The sequence below is a fragment of the Cetorhinus maximus genome, chromosome 9 (assembly GCF_964194155.1).
Source record: "Cetorhinus maximus chromosome 9, sCetMax3.hap1.1, whole genome shotgun sequence".
Classification (NCBI taxonomy): domain Eukaryota; kingdom Metazoa; phylum Chordata; class Chondrichthyes; order Lamniformes; family Cetorhinidae; genus Cetorhinus; species Cetorhinus maximus.
This window is the reverse complement of record NC_135887.1, coordinates 7,443,476-7,464,859: the sequence shown is the minus strand read 5'-3', so window position 1 is coordinate 7,464,859 and position 21,384 is coordinate 7,443,476. Positions and strand designations below refer to the sequence as shown.

General features: G+C 47.4%; 1 protein-coding gene across 1 annotated transcript in view; it reads right to left on the bottom strand.

Annotated features, from left to right (window-relative positions):
* The window catches only part of slc6a4a (solute carrier family 6 member 4a), a 76,057-nt gene that overhangs the window by 27,244 nt on the left and 27,429 nt on the right, over nucleotides 1-21,384 (bottom strand). Inside the window, exons 5-6 of the mRNA XM_078547999.1 lie at nucleotides 14,524-14,658; nucleotides 5,736-5,839 (exon numbers count right to left, since the gene is read on the bottom strand). Coding sequence (XP_078404125.1) covers nucleotides 5,736-5,839; nucleotides 14,524-14,658 — 239 coding nt within the window. The remainder of the gene's footprint in view (nucleotides 1-5,735; nucleotides 5,840-14,523; nucleotides 14,659-21,384) is intronic.

Genomic DNA, 21,384 nt, shown 5'->3' with positions numbered 1-21,384 from the left:
GGTCACAGCTGCCCTCAACTTCTATGCCTCTGGCTCCTTCCAGGGCTCGGTGGGTGATCTTTGCAGTGTCTCCCAATTGTGTCAAGCAGGTTACAAATGCTCTGTTCAGGTGTGCATTGACCTTCATCCACTTCTGCTGTGACCAGGCAAACCAGACACATCGAGCCAGAGGCTTCGCAGCCATTGCTGGCTTCCCCCGTGTCCAGGGTGCTATAGACTGTACACATGTGGCTATCAAGGTACCAGCGGGTGAGCCCGGTGCCTTCGTCAACAGGAAGGGCTTCCACTCCATGAACGTGCAGATAGTGTGTGACCACAGGATGCAGATTCTACAAGTCTGTGCAAGGTACCCAGGCAGCTCCCACGATGCCAACATCCTCAGACACTCCCAGGTGCCGGGACTCTTCAGTGCTCCAGCCCAGCTGGATGGATGGCTGCTGGGTGACCAGGGCTATCCCCTCAGAAGGCGGCTCATGACGCCTCTCCGCCATCCAAGAACAGAAGCTGAGCAGCGGTACAATAGGAGCCACGGCACCACAAGGGTTGTGGTGGAGAGAACCATCGGTCTTCTCAAGATGTGATTCCAATGCCTGGACCGCTCAGGGGCGCACTCCAGTACCCCCCAGATCGTGTGTTGCTGGTAGTGGTAGCATGCTGCGCTCTCCACAATCTGGTGCTGGAAAGGGGGGGACACTGTGGACGATGAAGATGTCGACGCAGTGGCTGCAGCTGCACACGATGAGTCCAGCAGTGAGTCCGAGGATGAGCACGCACAGGGAATTGATGAGGGGCTAAGCGCTGACCCGGGACTACACCAAGGAGGCAGGGACACCCGGGAGGCTTTAATCCAACGAACCTTCAGCTAGAACACCACAGATGGACCTCCAGAACAAGCCTGGGCTGTAGGCTCCATACTCGATACCTAAGTGTAAAATCTTCCAGGTTAGGAACAGTAACTAAGGGCCTTGTTAATAAAGGATGAATGTCCCACAAAGCACTACTAACATTTTTGGAAACCATACACATGCAGAAGAAAAGAGGCACCCTCAGCCATGGTAACATGTCTGAATTTAATATCACAGGCAAAGAAACTTAATGGAACAAAATGACAAGGGTGCTCGAAATCAAAGGATATCATAAAGACCTCATCTCGGGCCAACACAAAATCACTAGTGATAAACCCGTGGGGTGCCTAAGGTGCCTTATGTTTACGTTTCCGGGTGCTACGTCTTGGCGCTGCCCCCTCGCTGGGAGTGGTATCTGAGACAGCTGCTCACTCTGCTGCCCTGTTGCCCTTGATGACCTTGGCGGCCGTCCTCTGGCCCGTGGAGCCTGTGCTGGCCCCGCCTGGGAGGGAGCTGCCAGTTCCACAGTTGGCACCTCCCCTGTCACTGCAGCCTCATCGGATGCAACGGTCACTGGCAGAGGGGTGGAGGAGCTGCTGCCCTCATCCGGAGCGCCCTGAGAGGTGCCCGCAGAGATGCCAGGCAGCTGCTGCACTGACATGAGGTCACTTTGGACCTCTCTGCTCACTGTGGATGGATGGGCACCGAGCTGGGAAACTTGGTGCCCAGACCATTTCCCACACTGGCACTGACCAGCTGAGGTCAATGCTGATGTGAGGGCTTGCTGGTCAGAGCACATCCCCAGGAAGCCCTGATGGGTCTCCTGGAGGAGCCTCTCCATGAGAGTCACCACTCTCTCCATGGAGGACACACGGCACTTGAACATGTGGCTCATTGCTTCGGTGATCGTCCACGTAGACTCCTCCACTACGGAGACCAAGCCAAGCATAGCCTCATGTATCTCCCCCAGATGCTCCCGCACACCCGGCCGCATTTCCTGTTCCTGCTGCATCGCGGACGACTCCAGAGGCAAATCATCAGGTACTGACTGAGCATGTGCCTGGTCCCCTGCAGTCCTCTGACTGCTGGCACCATGAGCACTCTCTGTCTCTGCCAGCTCCTCCAGCGACTGTGAAGTGCCCTCACCACTGTGCCCCGGGACACTAGCCAATGATCTAATTCCCACCGAGGTGCTAGTATCTGCACTGGTGTCTGCCTGGCAGAGATGGTGTGACGCTGGTGAGACTTCAGGACCCTCAGGTGTGAGAGGGGGCCTCTGCTGCTCCTCCTCCCGGCCCTGCTCCAATGGTGCTGAAAGGAAGATCAAGGACATTGGATGAGTTAACGTGGAGACAATGTCAATGTGCATCCCTGTCCCCTGGATCATTATGCGCTCATCCTTCCATTAGCAATGGTCAAGCCATGTTGCAAACTTCAATCACTGAACATTCAGCACTGCCATGGCTGTTGGGAGAACAATGGTGACCTCATTGCTGGGCATAAATACCCAGCCGTGGCACCCCAGCCTCACCGACACCAGTGGACCTGGGCACATGGCGCGTCTCCAGATCTAGGGCCGCCTGCTCAAACCGGCTGAGAATGGCTAACTGCGCTGGCCCTCCGCCAGTCCTCAACCGCTCGGTAGCATTATGTGCATTCTTCTCCTGAAAAGGAGAGAAGAGCAATGATTAGTGCGACTTGTACCTGGATTCTCTTCCGCACGGCCCACCCCAACCAGAGTGGGACATATCAGGCTCCAGTGTCTCCTCACCCCGCTGCTGCCGAACACTCACACAAAGATGCTAGGCCTGTTCCCCACTACCCCCACCCCCTTGGCCAAAGCTGCCTACATCACATTAGGCACCACACGGTCTAACCTTCCATAGCCAGGAGGCGCAAACACGTGGAGTGCAGAGGGCAGCAGATCGATCGCTGCCAACGCCACCTTGAAGCTCCCCTCCCAGCATCTCATCACCCTGACTTGGACATATCCTGGAGTTCCAGCACTGCCCCTAGGTGCAGCTCCTCCAGGTTGCCCCCAAACCAGTCATGTGGGTCTCAGTGTACCACATGCTGCAGGTGCAGAACCCATCTCTTCACTACCCTCTCAGGGTGACCTTGGCATGGGCAATATCTGCTGGCCCACCCAGTGAAGGACACACGCTGTCAACGATTCAATGCAGTCACTACATTCAGACTTGGGGGCTGGGGGCAGCAAGGGGGTAGGCCGACCTACTGGGTTAAATGCCCAATGCCAACATTGTCCTCACCTTTCCAGAACGCAACACATCATTGAAGCGTTTGCAACACTGGATCCAGGTGCGCCGCACCACGTCACAGGAGCTCACCACCTCCTCCCAGGCACGTTTGGTCATGTGGGGGGGCCTCTTCCTCCCCTCCTGGGGAACCAGCACCTCCCGCCGTGTTGTCCCCTCCTCGAGAAGGGCAGCAAGGCAATCATCGGAAAAACGAGCCCTACCCTCCGGCCCGGCCTGCCCCAATGTCCTACCCTCCGGCCTGGCCTGCCCCGATGGCCTACCCTCCGGCCTGGCCTGCTCCGATGGCCTACCCTCCGGCCTGGCCTGCCCCGATGGCCTACCCTCCGGCCTGGCCTGCCCCAATGTCCTACCCTCCGGCCTGGCCTGCCCCGATGGCCTACCCTCCGGCCTGGCCTTCTCCGATGGCCTACCCTCCGGACCTCCATTGCCGCTCTGCAGAGCCCTTCGCCCAGCCATTGCGAGCAGCCTTTCTGAGGCTGCCAGGCCTTCCTTCATACAGGCCACCGGGTCGCCATTGGACCCAGCAGGCTGAGTGCGCCCACCACTGACCGCCCACTCCCACGATGCACGGGAGTTGTGGAGTACGTTGGGCGGCTTTAATTGGCCCACCCATGTAAAATGGCAGCGCAGACCCGATCGCGAGTGGTGATCGGGTCCACGCCCGCTCCACCCCACCCCGCCCCCTCCCCCGCCAACCAGAAAATTCTGCCCTTAAGTAGCAGAGCTAGAGAGACAGACCAAGTCCAAGGCCCCAGGACACCTCACAGACTCACTCACTCACAGACTCACTCACACAGACTCACTCACTCACAGACTCACTCACTCACTCACACAGACTCACTCACTCACAGACTCACTCACTCACAACTGGGGACCACTGAGGCGGAAGTCGAGATGGTGCCAAGGCAGACTTTCCCACTCAATCCTGTCGGAGACTCCAGCTACCCTGGGCAGGTAGCCAAGCAGGTGCTGTTGCCGTGATCCTGCTGTTTCTCATGGCTTCTATGCCATCTTGACCCCTGGGTGGAATTTTATGGCCCTATCGCACCGGGAGCCAGGCCATAAAATGCGGCGAGCCATTCAAAAGTCCATCAGCTTCGAAGGGACCGTAAAATCCCACCGGTGTAAAATTTTGCCTCCTGTACTCCTTTAGGGGCTGGCGCCTGCGCATGAGGGTGCGAGAGAGAGAGCACGGTCAAAGGCAGTACACATGCTGAGAGAAACCACTCACCTTCACAATGCTCGCTGCTGCTCCAATCAGAGACTGTTTCTATCGCATTTGATGCTAACAGGCTCACCAGTGAGCCTATCAGCGGCAAACGTGGGAGAGAAGTGGCCTGTGGTTGCTGGGGGAGCAGCCCCTTGCAGACCTTTTATTGAACTTACCTGTACTTTGAACAGTGAGTCCGCAGGCTACTTACAGAGACTTGGCGGGCTGGAGTGTGGCTGGTGGGCCAGATTGTTGCCCACAGGCTGTATATTGGACAAGCCCATTCTGTAGCATTTGCTTAATAGGAACCATTGGATTAACAGTTGCGCAGATTACAAACCTTCTATACTACACATGTATACACTGGCTTGGCGGTTTTTAAATGGGATTGGTTTTTCTACAATGTCTGGAGCGGGTGCAGTCCCTGGGTAGCCATCGTTTATCACTTTGTGCATCTACTTTTTCTAAAGTGTTGACTCACTTCCTTTTTGCTTTAGCAATGCACGTTCCTAATACAGTCCAAATATGAGCAGTTAACGAAAAGAAGAATGCCATCAGATATAAATGGCAACTTTTTTTGGTAAAGGACCTACCCATCCAAAAAATAAAAACAGAAAAACGTGGGAAATACTCAGCAGGTCAGGCATCATTCGTGCTAACAGGGTTTTCAGATCATCAATAAAAAGGTCAACAACCCCGAGACATTGGCTGAGATTTGGCCGCTCAAACGTCCATTCGCTTCGCCGAGGGCTGGAAATTTCTGGCCATTAACCCTGTTTCTCTCTCCACAGATGCTGCCCAACCCACTGAGTGTTTCCAGAGTTTTCTGTTTTTATTCCAGCATCTGCAATACTTTGTTTTTGTTCTACCACCCGTCCGAAAAGTGTTTATCGAATTTTGATATTCAACAGAATGTTTAATGATTGTAATTCTCATTACGCCGACACGCTTTCTATCAAAATCCTAATGATGTTCCCGGTTGACGAGTGCTGCGGGTTAGCATCATCCCATCGCCTGGCCAAACAGCTGGAAGGGAAATCTCTATGTACTCTGCTGAATAACGGCCCTTTAACCAAGGTCTTAGTGGACCTGTGTTCAATTGATGAAACACATTCAATTCGGCACAAAAGGGGTGCAGTAAGCCAGTGCGCCTTTAAGGACAGGGAGCATTACTGGGGCAGAGGTTCTCACTGTACCTCGCCCTTCTTGTCACTGACTTTGATCCCAACACAGGATGCTAAAAGTGGAGTTGTTTTTCATTTCCCTGCACTGGCATACCCGAACGTACCGGGAGTCAACCCTCAACTAACGTGGAAAATCGGAAATAACTCTAATAATGATTGCAAGCCGAAACAAGATAACTTTCTGAAAAGTAATTCACACATTGTTTATAAGACTGACTTGTAACAGTTGTTGTTGAATTTGTTGTAACTGGCAAATGCCAAGAGGACACCAAATCCGGGGCCAAGTGAAAAGAAAATCTGTGCAGCAGCGTCCACCCAAACCTGGAAACAAAAGAACAGAAGCTATACAAAACACTGTTAAAGGTTGATAGTTGTATTTCTGTACATTATTACAGTCACTACATCCACATACTTGCAGTCTATTTCCTTCATGTTTTAGAAACCTTCATCAATTTGTCTCCGAGGCCTCGGCTTTTCTAAAGGATAGGGATCCAGCCGCCTGGGTAACCAAGGTGTGTTAAAGTGTGAGCTAATTTTGTCGCCCTCTTCTGCATAGTCTCCAAAGCCTCAATGTCCCCCATCAGGCGGGGAGAGCAAAACTGGATGCGTTGTTTTAACTGAGGCATAATCAAATGTCCTAAAAAGGACAATTTTTTTTAATAGTGGACTGTCCAGTCAAAACAACCTAGGGTTCTGCTGCCTTTAGCGCACTGGACTGAACATGAACCTTCAAAGGTTGATTTCAATCAACTTGCAGATCTCTTGCTTTCACTCATTTTTTTTTTCTTTATTCTTTCATGGGATGTGGGCGTCGCTGGCAAGGCCAGCGTTTGTTGCCCATCCCTAACTGCCCTTGAACTAAGGGGCTTGCCAGGCCGTTTCAGAGGGGCAGTTAAGAGTCAACCACATTGTTGTGGGTCTGGAGTCACATGTAGGCCAGACCCGGGTCAGGACGACAGATCTCCTTCTCTAAAGGGGACATTAGTGACCCAGATGGGTTTTTACAACAATTGATGATAGTTTCGTGGTCCCCATCACTTCATATTCCAGATTTATGAATTAAATTCAAATTCCACCAGCTGCCACAGTCTGATTCAAACCTATTTCCCCAGGGGGTTAGCCTGCCACTCTGAATTACTAAGTTCAGTGACATTCCCACTATGTCCCTGTCTCCCCTAATGGTTCTCATTCTGCCCCTGTAAGCTTTATATCAGTTCAAGTCTGGGCTTGCCCACATTTATAAAACCACACATTTATTTGCTGAACACAGGTTCATACCAAGTTTTGCTTGCAGTAGTTGAGCACCATCTACAACGCCAACCCTTGCGCACATCTTGGTATCATTCGCAAACTTGCAGATAATTCCTGCAACACCTGTGCCTATGTCATTAATGAAAACAGTAAAGAGCAAAAAGGTCCTAACACCGATCCCACTGGGATACCACTGGCGACTGGCCTCCAAACATGGCCACTTGGACAAAGTATCAGAAAGCAACTACTAACCACAGAATTCTACTTCAGCAAGTAGTCAATGCATTCAAGAAAGGAAGGGATAGGAGGGAAAAATAGATTCTGTTGTGCTCTTCAGAGAACTTAGTGCGTCAAACTGAATTTCAAAAAAAAAAACCTGAATAACCATGTCAACTGTTGGTCCAGGTGTTGGTACATATGCAGCAGTGTGAAGTTTGAATAGGGGTGTGTGTTTTTTTTAATTTAACATTGTTGAAATATGTGAGTGTATCATTATTTCAACATTAGTGAGGTGGTCATGTCGCTGCATTAGTGCACACATTTGTGCTTATAAAACTGCTTAAATGTCATCGGTACCAACTCATCCCTATAATGATATTCATCATCTCACAACTGGAGTAACAACAATCCTCGCCACACACTGCATAAAATAACTCTTCTGCCGTTGACCCATCAGAAGAATTTAATGGCTTTTACAATGCAAATGAACATCCAAGTGTGATGGCGCAGTGGGAAAGTTGAATGTCAAAATCAAAAATTGTTTGTTTGAATTGGAAATTATGTGTAAAGTGGTTAATTCATGGCAATGACTTACAAGGATATAATTCAAATTAGGTGAGTCTGATGATGGTCAAATCATAAACATAAAACTCAATGACTGAATCATTTTGTCTGTTTCTTTGTGGGGCTTATCAATGTCTCCCACTTGGGCTTTTGCTGTTCAGATAGGTCAATGATGTACAGTTTATTCCATTCCCTAGTATTATATTTTAGCATCTCTGATAGCCTAATTCAGTACCAAAATGTGAATGAGAGACAACGAGCTTCACTTTTGTCACCCAGTTTCATATGGAAAATAAAGCTCTTTTTATCCTATCACCATCAATTAGTCTGAAACCTGTCTGAAGCAGCACCCCATTATGAACCTTTCAACTTCACCACCAGCCCTCTTTATTTCCTCTATGAATGAGTTTGCCAATTCCGTGCCCAATGATGGCCAATTATGGGTCAGCTTTGTTCTATCTAATGTCCTCTGAGATGATAGTTTGGATTACTCACTCTTCACCATTGTAACCAGAGAGACAGAGAGAGGGGGGAGGGGGAGGGAGGGAGCAGAAAAGAGTCCTCCCCTGACTGTGGACCCAAGGATGACACTGTTCTAATGTACAGTTAGCCCAGCTTTGGATTTGAATGATTGAACTTTACTCCATGCCAGCTGATTTTTAAATCCTAATGACTTTTTTCTTTGGTTCAACCATTGTTTTTGTTGTTGAATGGATATGTTTGGAAGTGTATAAGCAATGCAATATAGATAATAAAGCTTGCATTGTGGGAAACCAATACCTCTAGGAACTGTGTGAGGTGAGGGAGGCTTCAATATTCATGCAAACATTGGCTGCTCGAATCTCGCCTGTTTCTCAGCAGAAGGATATTGAAAATCATGCAGTCGGGGTCCTTTGCCCACCCCATAGATGGCCAAGGCCCACCTAATGCAATTTGCAGCTTGGCCCGTACATTGTTGAACATCTGTTTTGAGCAGTAGGCTGGTTCTCATGCAATTCAAGTTCCTACACCCTTTTTCGAAGCTAATTTGCAACTGGCAGGTACAAACGGGCGGGTACCCAGCACACCCAATCCACCCGTTTATACCAGGTAGTGAAGAGCCTCACCAGAGTACTCACTCTACACTTCAAAAGTACTTCGTTGGCTGTAAATCACTTTGGGATGTTCTGAGATTATGAAAAATGCTATAAAAGTGCAAGTTCCTTCTTTTACCCAGTAATGTAACTCCACAGCCCAGTCCAAGATATCTATAGTTCTATTTTAATGCCTCTTGAATAGCCAATCAGATGAGATCATTTCAATTATCAGTTCCCCACAACCCTAGTTTTCTGTCTTCACGTGGATCTGATGACCACTTCATCCCCTGGCGAAAGGTAACAGTCCCTGATAAAACTAGGAATACAGTCAATGAAGAATATAACCCTGCAAACTGGGACTATTGGAGAGGTGACAAGTTTACACAAGTGATAACTGGCACCTTGTTTGCCTGCCAAGTCAATACTTCTGTCCTTTTATAGTTACATTGAACACAAGCTGCAAGTCCAGTTTAATTAAAGCACAGATTAAATCGGCACTCTTGAGTTATTATGCATTTCCAAGTAACAGAGTGGGGCCAATAGTTTTATGGCATTATTTCCAATTGCTGTCAGGGTTACTATCTCAGAGTGCTTTGATTCTAAAGGTTACCTACTGTCAAACCATATCCAAATCACAATGAGGGATTTCACACACAAGCAAGGCCACAAGGCCAACAGCTGCCCAGGAACTGTTCCTGTTTACACATTTGGTTGCACGTTCACAATTACACAAAACCAATGCTGGAATTCTTTTAAAATCAGGGTTGGTGACACATGATGAACGAAATGAGAATCTTGCGCTTTCTACATTATGGAGGTCGGGGCAATGAAGTAGCTTTGTTGGGGAGGAGTCAGTTAGAATTAAGTCTGGACACTTCACCCTCAATTTTAAGTCGGTGGGGAGGAGTAAAGTTTCTAAGGCAACTGGGAGGCATTATTTCGTTTAGGTCAGATAAATTTATTTTTTAAATTTGCAATAATCAACTCCAGTTCTGATGGTATAATTTCATATCAAGTCATAAATTTCATACATGAAGCTTTACGTCTGCTCTGTGGTGTAAAATATTTGCATATTTTAACAGCTCCAGATAATACACTAAACATCAACCTCTCACTTTCTTCAGTGAAGATAACTTTGAAATCACAACAAATTCCTGGATCTCTTAGGAAGAAAATAACATCCTTATAAAAGCGGTTCGAACAAATGGGGTGGAGCAGATATTGTTAATACACAAATACTCATCATGATGTTAGTAATAGCTCTGAGAAATACCTACTTTGAAGGAAAGTACAATTGTCTCCCTGTCTTTTAGTGAAGTATCAATCCTGTCCATGACCCTAGATACAAAGGAATCATTGGGGCTCATCTTTATATATGAAGGTGGCTGGGGTCCTACTAACTGTTTATCAGTCTTGTGGTAAACAAATAAAGTTTGTAGTTAATTTTAATAAAGGCAATTCTCCTCCTTTCTCCCTTTTAAAAAAAAATTGTTCTCAAGTTGTAAGCAACGCTGACAAGTCAACCTCTTGCCCATTTCAAGTTGCTCTGAGGACGTTAAGAGTCAACCACGTTGACTGGGATTTTCCGGTGTCACACATTCCGTCAAATTATCCGTCCCGCCATGATCCTCGCCTGCGGCCGGGCCGGAAAATCCCGGCCATCGTGTGGGTGGGGGCTTCTATGGGCCAGGCTGGATAAGGGTGACAGGCTGTCTTCTGAGCAGGACATTAACCAACCAATTTGTTTTTTTTTTTAATGGCAACCCAATAACCAATATGGTTATCTTTTCTGGTGCCAGGCCAAAAATTACCAGGTTTGTCGAAACCAATTTCACAGCTTGCTATGGTGAAATTTGAACTCACTATCTCTAAGTTTATTCGTTTGGTAGCACAGAATTTGAGTAGTGCTGAAAAAGACATACCATCAAAGCTTTTTGGCTTGCACTCATCAGGACATTTGCAAGAATACCAATTGTACAGGGAACAAGTATAAATTGCAGTATAAATTGTTGTTCCCTTTATAATTGGTATTCTTGTGAATGTCCCGATGAGTCCAAGCTGAAACGCTTCGACAACAGATGTCTTTTTTCAGCAATATCTCTATGTTGCTAATGCAGGCCCCACCACTTATAACGATCTAATTGAACCCATTATAAGAGCTGGACAGTGTCTCATCTTTTAGAGACTAAGACCTTTCCCACCAATGGGCACCTAACAGCATGGAGTGGAACACACAAACTCGCCGTCATAGCCAAGCCCCGCCCCCATGCACTTCTTTGGGTCTCCGAAAGTGAGATTGTCTCCAGGGTGAGTGCAGACTTCCCTGTGTCCGGCCACATCCTCCTGAACTGACCACCCTGTTCATCTTCAAACACCTGGGAAAACGCCGCCTCTTACATGTACCCGCTGATGACTGAACTCTACAACAATGGCAAATCAGTCAATCTAACTCGATAAAACCCACTGAGTCCCAAGGAATGCCACAGGAATATTTAAGGGTTTAAATACAAATGCAGGATGATCATGAGGTGGGTAAAGCTTACTGAGTTTCCCAAAATTCCAGACCGCAGCCCATGTTTATCCAATCATTAGAAAGTGATAACTAAAAAAACATAGAAAGAAAGAACTTCCTTGACGAGATCAAAAAGCTCTTTACATCCAGTGAAGTACTTTTGGAGTGTAGTCATTGTTTTAATGCGGGGAAACACAGAAGCCAATTTGTGCACAGCAAAGTCTCGCAAACAGCAAGGGGATAATTTTATTTTTAGTGATGCTGGTTGAGGAATAAACATGTAACCTGTTTTGTGATGGCAGGAGATCCCAAAGTTCTTGGATGGGCCAAATGGCCTCCTGTGCCATTACGGCTCTATGAGAAGTAATTAAGTCATCTTAAGATATAGTTATTGTTGTTTAGTAGTCAAATGTAGCAGCCAATTTGCACACAGTAAAGTGTCGCACATAGCAATGCGATATTTGGCCAGATGATTTGTTTCTAATGGTGTTGGTTGAGGGAGAAATGCTGGTTGCAATACTGGGTGAACTCCCTTGCACTTCTTTGAATAGTGCTACAGGATCTTTTACATTCACTTGAGGAGGTGTTAAATTTCATCTGAAAGACGCCATCTCTGACAATGCAGCACTACCCCATGCTGCACCTCAGTATCAGGATTTCACGGTAAAACCTCTAGCATCAAGTTTGAACTCTGACCTTCTGACACAGAGGCTAATCACTGAGCCAGAGCCCATGCATAAAATTAATGGTCAGATCATTTTCAGCAGCATTTCCCAACCTGCATGGCCACCATTTGCTAAAATGCTGAATACTAAAATTCTAGCTAGAAGTTTTATTCCCGGTCACTAGGACAGGAAGGCAGAGAGGGTTATCCCAGCTCATCTGGGGATATTATTACATTGGGTAAATGTTCTTATGGGTGTAATTTTGCTTTTGTAGCTGCCTATCTCCCTGTCTGACCCTGTTGCTGAACACCAACTTCTGCAGTGTGATAATTAGTTCCTAGATGATATCTCTCACCCTGACATCTGACCTAAGACCAGGGAAATGCACCTGGGCTGTTATTCTGATTCCAGGTGTCAGGACTAGAACTGCTCACGCTTTTGGAGTCAGAAAAACAGCAGTTTAAATATATTTAAAAGCTTTAAAAAGAAGAGCTGAACTGTCAGTATTGAATAGGTAATAACAACTGAAGTTATGCAGCTGACAGGTTTTGTTGAATTGCAGATAGTCAAAGGCAATTGCATAATAAATTCAGAACAAATGTCACAAGGAACAAGTTAAACCTTGGTGGTTTTCTCCATAGTTTCATCCAGTTATGGAACTGTCTTTAGCTAACTAATGCAGGTGTACTGTAGTGATCTCACATCTAAATCAGAGTCAAGTTTCACTCTAGGAGCTGAACTCATAATATAGGCTGAAACTTCAGTGTAGTACTGAGGGAGAGGGAGTGCTGTATTGCAGACCTTTCTTACAGGAGAAGATGTGACCTTCTCCATGACTTAGTACAGAAATCCCTGAACAATAATAGTTAGAAAAATATGTCATGTTAAACATAAACAAAGGAAGAAACTACTGATTACAACATCGTTCTAAATTTCAGCAGCAAATATCAGTCAAGCTTCTCCCTTTATTTGCTTTTGCACTAGATTCTGTCCATTTATTTACCCTAAAGAAGTGATTCGGGAGAGGAAACACACTGGGCTGCCTAGCTATACGGCAAATAGAGCATTAGCTTTAGGTACAGCCAATGATCTGGGCGCAAATTATGCTCAAAATTGCACCTGTTTTGAGGCGTTTGAGCATATTGCTAAAAGCAGAAACTGCCAATGAACCAGCACAATCAGAATTTTAATATTCCTCGATATTCTTGAGGTAACCTGGTGCACTTTGATTAATGCAGTTGGAATGAGGTTAGCACAAAAATAATCACATTTAATCACAGTATCTGACTGAAAAAGATTTCAAAAATATGCAGAACTAGAACCTGCTGGGATACAATAATCAGTTTCTCAGTAAATTTTAAAAATATAAAAAAATTATTTAAACATTCCATTAGTATCCTAGCACCAAAAGGACCAGTTTAATTGTTGCCTCTCCTGAGTCCTGCAGACAAACACAATTAACAGAAACTCCCAAAGTAGATTCATACATGCTGGGAGTGTGGGCGGGGTCAGCTCCAAGCACAATGTTATTTCAACAATGCAAAAGATCACGGAAACTTGATTTCCGCCAAACCTAATTGATGCTTAAAATTCCTCAATCTTTTGTGCACATTAGGCCAATTTCAGTGAATTGCAGCCAAAAAAAAAAGCACAAGTAAGTAGAATCTCGACCCCATAGTTTGAGGACAGAAGATGAATTTAAAAGCAAGCTGATCAGTAAAACTTGAAGCTTGCAGTTGGATTTTTCATGAAATTCCAGAAATAATTCCTTTCTAATGATCTAGTGAGGGTTCTCGGAGGCTCATTCCTAGGGCGGAATTTTACAGGCAACGGGATTTTACATTCCCGCCGAAGTCAATGGAGTTTAGAATGGCTCCCACATTTTATGTAGAATTTCGGCCCTAGTGATGTTCTGATTAAGTATTGGTCATGCATGTGGTGGTGCCCTTTTCCCTGACTCCCGAGTGTTTTGGAGATCACTTGCAAGGACTGAACTCCAGCTTTGTTATTTCCCAAACTTTACATTCTTTAATTCTGCAGCCAGCCCCACCCCCACACCCCCCCACCCCCGCACCTCCTTATTTAATGTTTATTATTTTCTAAAAGATAGGCTGGCAAAGATCTAGAGAATCAAAAAAAGACATCTCCAAGAACAGAGTCTTCCCCCTGCACCTCACCAACTTGTTAGCCTAGAGTTTCACTCCAGTCCTGTCGCAGGGCTTTATCCCCATGACTTCTAACTCAGTGATCTCATCCTCCACAGGTAAATCACCTCAGCTTCCAGCATCATATATCCCAGGTGGGGGAAGGGGCCATTTTTTGGTGCTTCTGGAACCCCATCCCAGCTCAAACCAGCTCCTTCAGGTGCGAAGAAAACACAGAGGGAGAGGTTGAGGAGACAAAGAAGTTTCGAGAGTGGGAGGTTTTACTTTATTCCCTTACTGGGGCATACTGCAATAACACCACAACTCAATATTGCTTACATCTCTTTCACTAAAAGAACTCTGATGCAACGCCATGTCAATGTGATGGTTCCAAAGACAGCATTATACAAATATAGTTCTACAGTTAATTTTATAGACATAACACACTTTAGGGTGTTGAACCACAGACATTACGCAGTGATATACTATGGCTGTCTGGTAGGACACAGAGGGTCTGAAGTGTAGTGAATCAGTAGTATAGAAGCTAGGGCCAATATGGCTCAGGTTGACTCACCTGGGTGGTAAGCAGTTTGTTCCATTCAGGCTTAAGATAGAAGAGGAGTCCTCGCCAGGCTCCAGGCAAGGTGGCTCCCCGTACCAAGAGAATAAACAGTACAAGATAGGGGAGAGTGGCTGTTACCCATACAACCTGCAGAAGAAACAAAATTTTAGGCGGTTCAAAGAATAAAAATCTATGCCAGAAATATTTACACTGAACAGATTAAACTGCTGTGAAAGTTCCAAGTTGACCAGTAGCATTTATAACTTCATGGTATTGTCCATGAAGGTACAGGTCTGTTTAAAAAATAAATGCTGGGAGCAAGGCTTTGTTCTGCTGGGGAACAAGGTTCCTTGTGAATCAGAATTCTGTGAATGCATGTTTCAGTGCAGATATAGATTGTAACCCATGCTGCCTCAGATCAGAATAACAGGGCAGCATTGCAGGGTGCAAGTTATTTCTTAAAGCATGGGTGACCTCATGAATCTCGTTATGCTGCACTCTGCACAAAGAAACGTTTGACTGTGGCTCTCTCTTGAATGGGGACTCTTTAACCTTCCAGAGTCAAGGTCAGAAGATTGTTGAGCACCGGCTACAGGCAAGACAGCATATCCTGCTCCAGCAAGCTGCCACTCTGAGTTGGTCACCAGGAGGGGCAGGCTAACAGTCACAAGATGAGGAAAGGCCAACTGGCCCACCTTAATTCACTCCAGAAAAGCCTTGCATTCCCATTCATTGCTGTATCAAACTGTTTGTGAAATTACTTCATGGTTTCATGTCTCCATCACTCTGCCCAAAAGTCTGAAAAGGACCTGATGATATCCGTTCTAATGTTACCTACTGCACACTTGAATCTGTTTCCTTGTTCAACTCCCACTGGTTAAATTAAAATAGTATTCCAGATTAACATTACAGCACCATTTACTACCGAATATAATATCAGCAAATGGCCTGGAATCACTCTTCTTCTGACTTATTTCCCCCACCCCCCCAGTAATGTGTAAGGTGCCTGGGTTTAGGAGACTATTCATAACAAAGAGCGGAGCTCAGGACCTCAGTGACATGCAGATTAAAATCTATGTTTACTCTTTTACCCCCATTCCCTCCAATCTTACCAGGCATGATACAGCATATTGATGTTCCAAAATGATGCACCACAACCCTTTTTTTTCATTCATTCATGGGATGTGGGCATTGCTGGCTAGGCCAGCTTTTTTATTGCCCATCCCTAATTGCCCTTGAGAAGGTGGTGGTGAGCTGCCTTCTTGAACTGCTGCAGTCCATGTGGTGTAGGTACATCCACAGTGCTGTTAGGAAGGGGGTTCCAGGATTTTGACCCAGCGACAGTGAAGGAACGACAGTATATTTCCAAGTCAGGATGGTGAGTGGCTTGGAGGGGAACTTCCAGGTGGTGGTGTTTGGTGTTCTCATGTGTCTTCTGCCCTTGTCCTTCTAGATAGCAGTGGTCGTGGGTTTGAAAGGTGCTGTCTAAGGAGCCATGGTGAGTTACTGCACTGCATCTTGTAGATGGTACACATTGCTGCCACTGTGTGTCGGTGGTGGAGGGAGTGAATGTTTGTGGATGGGGTGCCAATCAAACGGGCTGCTTTGTCCTGAATGGTGTCAAGCCTCTTGAGTGTTGTTGGAGCTGCACTCATCCAGGCAAGTGGAGAGTATTCCATCACACTCCTGACTTGTGCCTTGTAGATGGTGAGTTACTGGCTGCAGGATTCCTAGCCTCTGACTTGCTCTTGTAGCCACAGTATTTATATGGCTAGTCCAGTTCAGTTTCTGGTTAATGGTAACTCCCAGGTGTTGATAGTGGGGGATTCAGCGATGGTAATGCCATTGAATGTCAAGGGGGGATGGTTAGATTCTCTCTTGCTGAAGATGGTCATTGCCTGGCACTTGTGTGGCACGAATGTTACTTGCCACTTGTCAGCCCAAGCCTGGATATTGTCCAGGTCTTGCTGCATTTGGAAATGGACTGCTTCATTATCTGAGGAGTTGCGAATGGTGCTGAACATTCTGCAATCATCAGCGAACATCCCCACTTCTGACCTTATGACAGAAGGAAGGTCATTGATGAAGCAGCTGAAGATGGTTGGGCCAAGTCCTACCCTGAGGAGCTCCTGCAGTGATGTCCTGGAACTGGGATGATTGACCTCCAACAACCACAACCATCTTCTTTTGTGCTAGGTATGACTCCAACCAGCGGAGAGATTTCCCCCTGATTCCCATTGACTCCAGTTTTGCTAGGGCTCCTTGATGCTGCACTCGATCAAATGCAGCCTTGATGTCAAGGGCAGTCACTCTCACCTCACTCTTCAATTTTGAGAGCATTTCTTTTGGAACATGGTAATATAACACAAAATTAAATGTGTATCTCAAATATTTGGACTGCAAACAAATTAACTGTTCTCTAGAACCCAGTGTCTGGGAAAAGACAATAGGGTCACAGGTCAGAGAGACAGCAATCCCAGCACCTCATGGGAATTTCTTTACCTGAGTGCACAAAGCATTTGCAATTAGATGAACCAGCAGCTCAAATAAATGATTTAAATCAAATCGCCATTACAGAAATATGGGGCTGAACTTTATGCTAAAGGTGAAGGTCACGATGATGGTACCGGAAGCAGGTTCCATTTCCGTTTCCCCATTAAGTGGCCAACCCCACATATTCTCACAAAAACCAGCCAATTAAGGAATGCAAGGCATGGAGGTCGAACAATCCCAGGCCAGAGGCGGGAACGCAGGTGGCAGGATCAGCGTCAGCTTGCACCATATTTATTTATTTTTATTCATTCACGGGATGTGGGCTTCGCTGGCTGGGCCAGCATTTAATGCCCATCCCTCGTTGCCCTTGAGAAGGTGGTGCTGAGCTGCCTTCTTGAAACCACTGCAGTCCACGTGGCGTAGTTGCACTTACAGTGCTGTTAGGGAGGCAGTTCCAGGATTTTGACCCAGCGACAGTGAAAGAACAGCGATATATTTCCAAGTCAGGAGGTGGATGGCTTGGAGGGGAACTTCCAGCCCTGCACTCATTGTTGCCTGAACAAAGACCCCCATCCTTCTACTGCTGCTCCCTGACTGTCCACTCAGAACAGATCTGCATCCATAAGACTGTGGCTGCATCTCAGTGAGAGGCACCCGTCTGCCATTGCTGATCCCCACAAGGTTTCTTGAGAGTGGCCATATTCAGGTGGCATGTGTGTGCCCCCATTGTGGACAAGTGGGCCCCCATCAGCCTAGGCATTGTGTTTTGAGTTCCTGGACTCACCGGAAGGCCACGGCGTGACAGAAGGAAGACCCTGAATGGCCACACAGTTCAGTGATGTCACCTGGCGGGCTCTCCTCCAGGTTGAAAAGGCAAGACAGGAGGTCCTCTTCCCCCAGGGAGGGGAGGAGAAGAGGGCTCTGCTTGACCCAGCAAGCATGGACAGAGATCGCAGAGGAGGTAGCCAGCCATGGGGTCACCCCCTGGACCTGCATCCAGTGCCGCAAGCCCATCAATTACCTCATTCGGTCCGTCAGGTTTGGCTTGGTGCCAACGGAGTGCCCACCCAGTCAGTGGCAAGGAGTTAGGCAGCCGCATATCCTGTCAGAAGCATGGCTGCATCTCAGTGAGAGATGTCCGTCTGTCTTTACTGACCCCCACAAGGTTTCTCAAGGGTGGCCAAATGCAGGTGGCATTCCTGTGCCCCCATCATGGGCAAGTGGGCACCCGCCTGCCGAGATATTGCACTTGTCTCTGTAGGGAAACTGGCATTCTTCCTTCTCGTGCTTCCAGACAACACGCAACATTAACGAGCAGGCTAAAACTGGCGGAGGGTTGCTGTACCTCCACATCGTCACCCCCATGGAGGAGGTAGCCCTGGAGTTGGTGGGGCACCAGGTCGACCGTTCAATTGCTGATGGCAAGGCAGGAGTGCCAAACAAGAGAGGGAAGGAAAAAAAGTGCAGGAGCACATGGGTACATATGGCACACACAAGGCATAGTGCTCGCATGACCACATGGAGGTGCAAAGCAAGCATGGTTAGGATGAGGAAATGGGAACCTTTAACCATTACATGTTATTTTTTCTCATGCCAGTCAGGATCAAGCCGAGGTAATCAAGCGTGAGACCCCAGGGACCAGTTGGCGCCTCTGAGGAGTGGGGGGGGTTCCTCAGAGGGTGCAGCATCATGTCATTTCCCTGCACCCTGCAGATACTCATGTTGGTGGGTATGCACCAGCAATGAGATTCAGGGTCACAAGCTGGTGAGCGCATCACCGATCCGCCAAGCTGCTGACATTGGCTGTGACAGCCAAGACCACTGGCAGTCCGAGGACTGTGAGAGGCCAGGGCCATGCTGAGCCCCAGGATGATGGCTGAGCCTTTGGAGTCAGCCACAACATGGCAACTGCTGCAGCTGCAGGGTTGAGGTGACAGAGAAGCTCTGGTGGAGCTTCCAGAAGCTATGTACACCCATGCATGGATGATGGAGGAGTTCAACCAGGCCCTGAGTCATGCATGTGTGTGCATGGCTTCCTCCTTCAAGAGATTGGTGACCATCATGGAGAGCCAGCTCCAGCAGTCAGTGGATATCAGAGATGTGCACAAACCTGCATTCCGATAGCCTTGTCTATGAGCTCAACACAACAGTGACAAGAGAAACATGGATTCTCCACCAGCTCCACGTCATTCTCAGGTCAGCACGGAGGTACAAGTGTGCCTTGCAAAGTAGAAGGAGGAGTGCCTGCCTTCTATTTCTGGAGTTCCTCTCAGGGCACTGCTGTTGTGGACCGCAGTTCCTCAGCCCCTCTACCAGAGACACCAGCAGCTCGAGGTTGCCAGGGTGACAGAGGAGGTTGCTACACCTGTACTAAGCCCCTCAGCCTGCCAGGCTTCAGGCAGCCAAAGGATGGCCGGAAAGGTCGCACAAGTCACAGGGCATCAGGATCAGCATCCAACCTCCTCCTCAGCTGCAGGGAGGAGGTGAGTAGCACCTCGTAGCAGCACTCGAAAGGGAGTTAAGAGGAGCACCTAGCTTCACTTGGGGTTGATGGCTGATTATAATCTGTTGATGTTATGCCTTGTTTTTGTTGTATTTTTCACTCATTCCAAATTTTGCTGCTTTGAGATCTCACCCTTCGTCCCTCAATAGGCTGGAAGTGATGGGTGGAGATACTGGGCGCGGAAGTGCAGGATGAAGGAGGTGACAGCTGACTGAAGGTAAGGTTTTATTGGAATCTTTCTGAAAGCGCAATAGGGTCACAGGGAACAGCTCTGTTTTCGGGCGTCCCAAGCCTCCCTTATGCAAATCTCATTGCGCTTGCCTGTGATCTAAGGGGTCATCATCTTTCCTGGTCAGCTGACTCCTGCATGCACTCTTTGCCGGAGGGGGCATCTCTCTCAGTGATGTCCTCATTATTCAATGCTTCCCCTCTGTAGTTCTAGGTTGTGCAGAGCACAGCAGACCATCACCAAACATGAAACCCTCAGGGGAGCATACCAAAGGGCTCCCAATGGCTCAATCTAGGTACCTGAATCACATCTTTAGAAGCAAATGGCCTGCTCAATAGTCACTCGGCTTGATACATGGCAGGGGTTATACCTCTCCTCAGCATTCGTGCAAGGATCCCTCAAAGGTGTAAGCTGCCATGTCTTTAGTGGATGGCCCTGGTCTCCAAGTATCCATCCCTGAAGATGCATAAGGAACCAGAAAAGCTGCAGCGACTGGGACTGTCGATGTATGTAGGTGTCATGACTCTTCCTGGGAACTACACACACCCGCAGGATCCACTTTTGATGGCCACGGACCAGTTGGACATTGCTGGAATTGGAAGCCTTTCCAGTTAATGAAGGCTGCTGGCTGGTCTGTGGGAGCCTTGATGGCCACATGCAGTCAATGACACCTTGCACTTGGTAGAATCCAGCTGAAACTGATGGCCCTGTCCCCTGGACCTTCCAGATCAGTGTAGTAGCACACATCATCAGCAGCCCCCTTCAAAATGGCACTGGTTATCTTCTTGACGCACCAATGGGATGTAGACTGGGAGATCCTACACATATCGCAGTGGACCCCTAGAAAGAGTGAAGCTGTAGAAGTTGAGAGCCAGGGTGATTTTCAGTGCCATTGGTAATAGGTGTCCAACAATCCCCATGGGTCTCAGCTCATCCTCCAGGTAACAACCGCCCTGGAGAGCTGCAATCTTTACTGACGTGTTTGAACATTTGGAGAATATTCAGCCTCAAGTGATACACTCTCTCCTGGGGACAGCCTCTTCAGGATGCAGGCGTCTATTAACATGCCCCTCTTCACCCTTCTCTGACATGCCCAGCCCAAGGCTGGCCCTCTCCTTAGTCTGCTCCCATTTTACGCTCCTACCCCCGCACCACCTCCAAACTTACTCTAAGTGACCCGGCCATGGTTAGAAGGAGGCCAAGGTTGGAAAATAAATATTCCAGGGTACACAATATTTTGAAAAGAAATGGATGGAAAAGATGGGGGAGCAGCCCTGATAGTAAAGAGTGACATAAGGACAGTAGTGAGAAAGGATACTGGCTTAGAAGGTCAGGAAGTAGAATCAGTAGGTCAGAAAATGTTAGTGGGAGTAGTGTACAGGCCCCCTAACAAGTTATACAGGTGGTCAGAGCATTAAGCAAGAGATAATTGGAGATTGTAACAAAGATAATGTAATAATTGTTGGGGGATTTAAATCTTTATGTAGAAGGGAGCAATCAAATTGGCAAAGATAGTCTGGATGACGAGTTTGTAGAATGCTTTCATGTCAGTTTTCTGGAACAACGCGTTATGGAACCAATTAGGGGTAGAGCTATTTTAGATATAGGATTGTGTAATGAAGCAGGGTTGATTAGTAACAAAAACAGA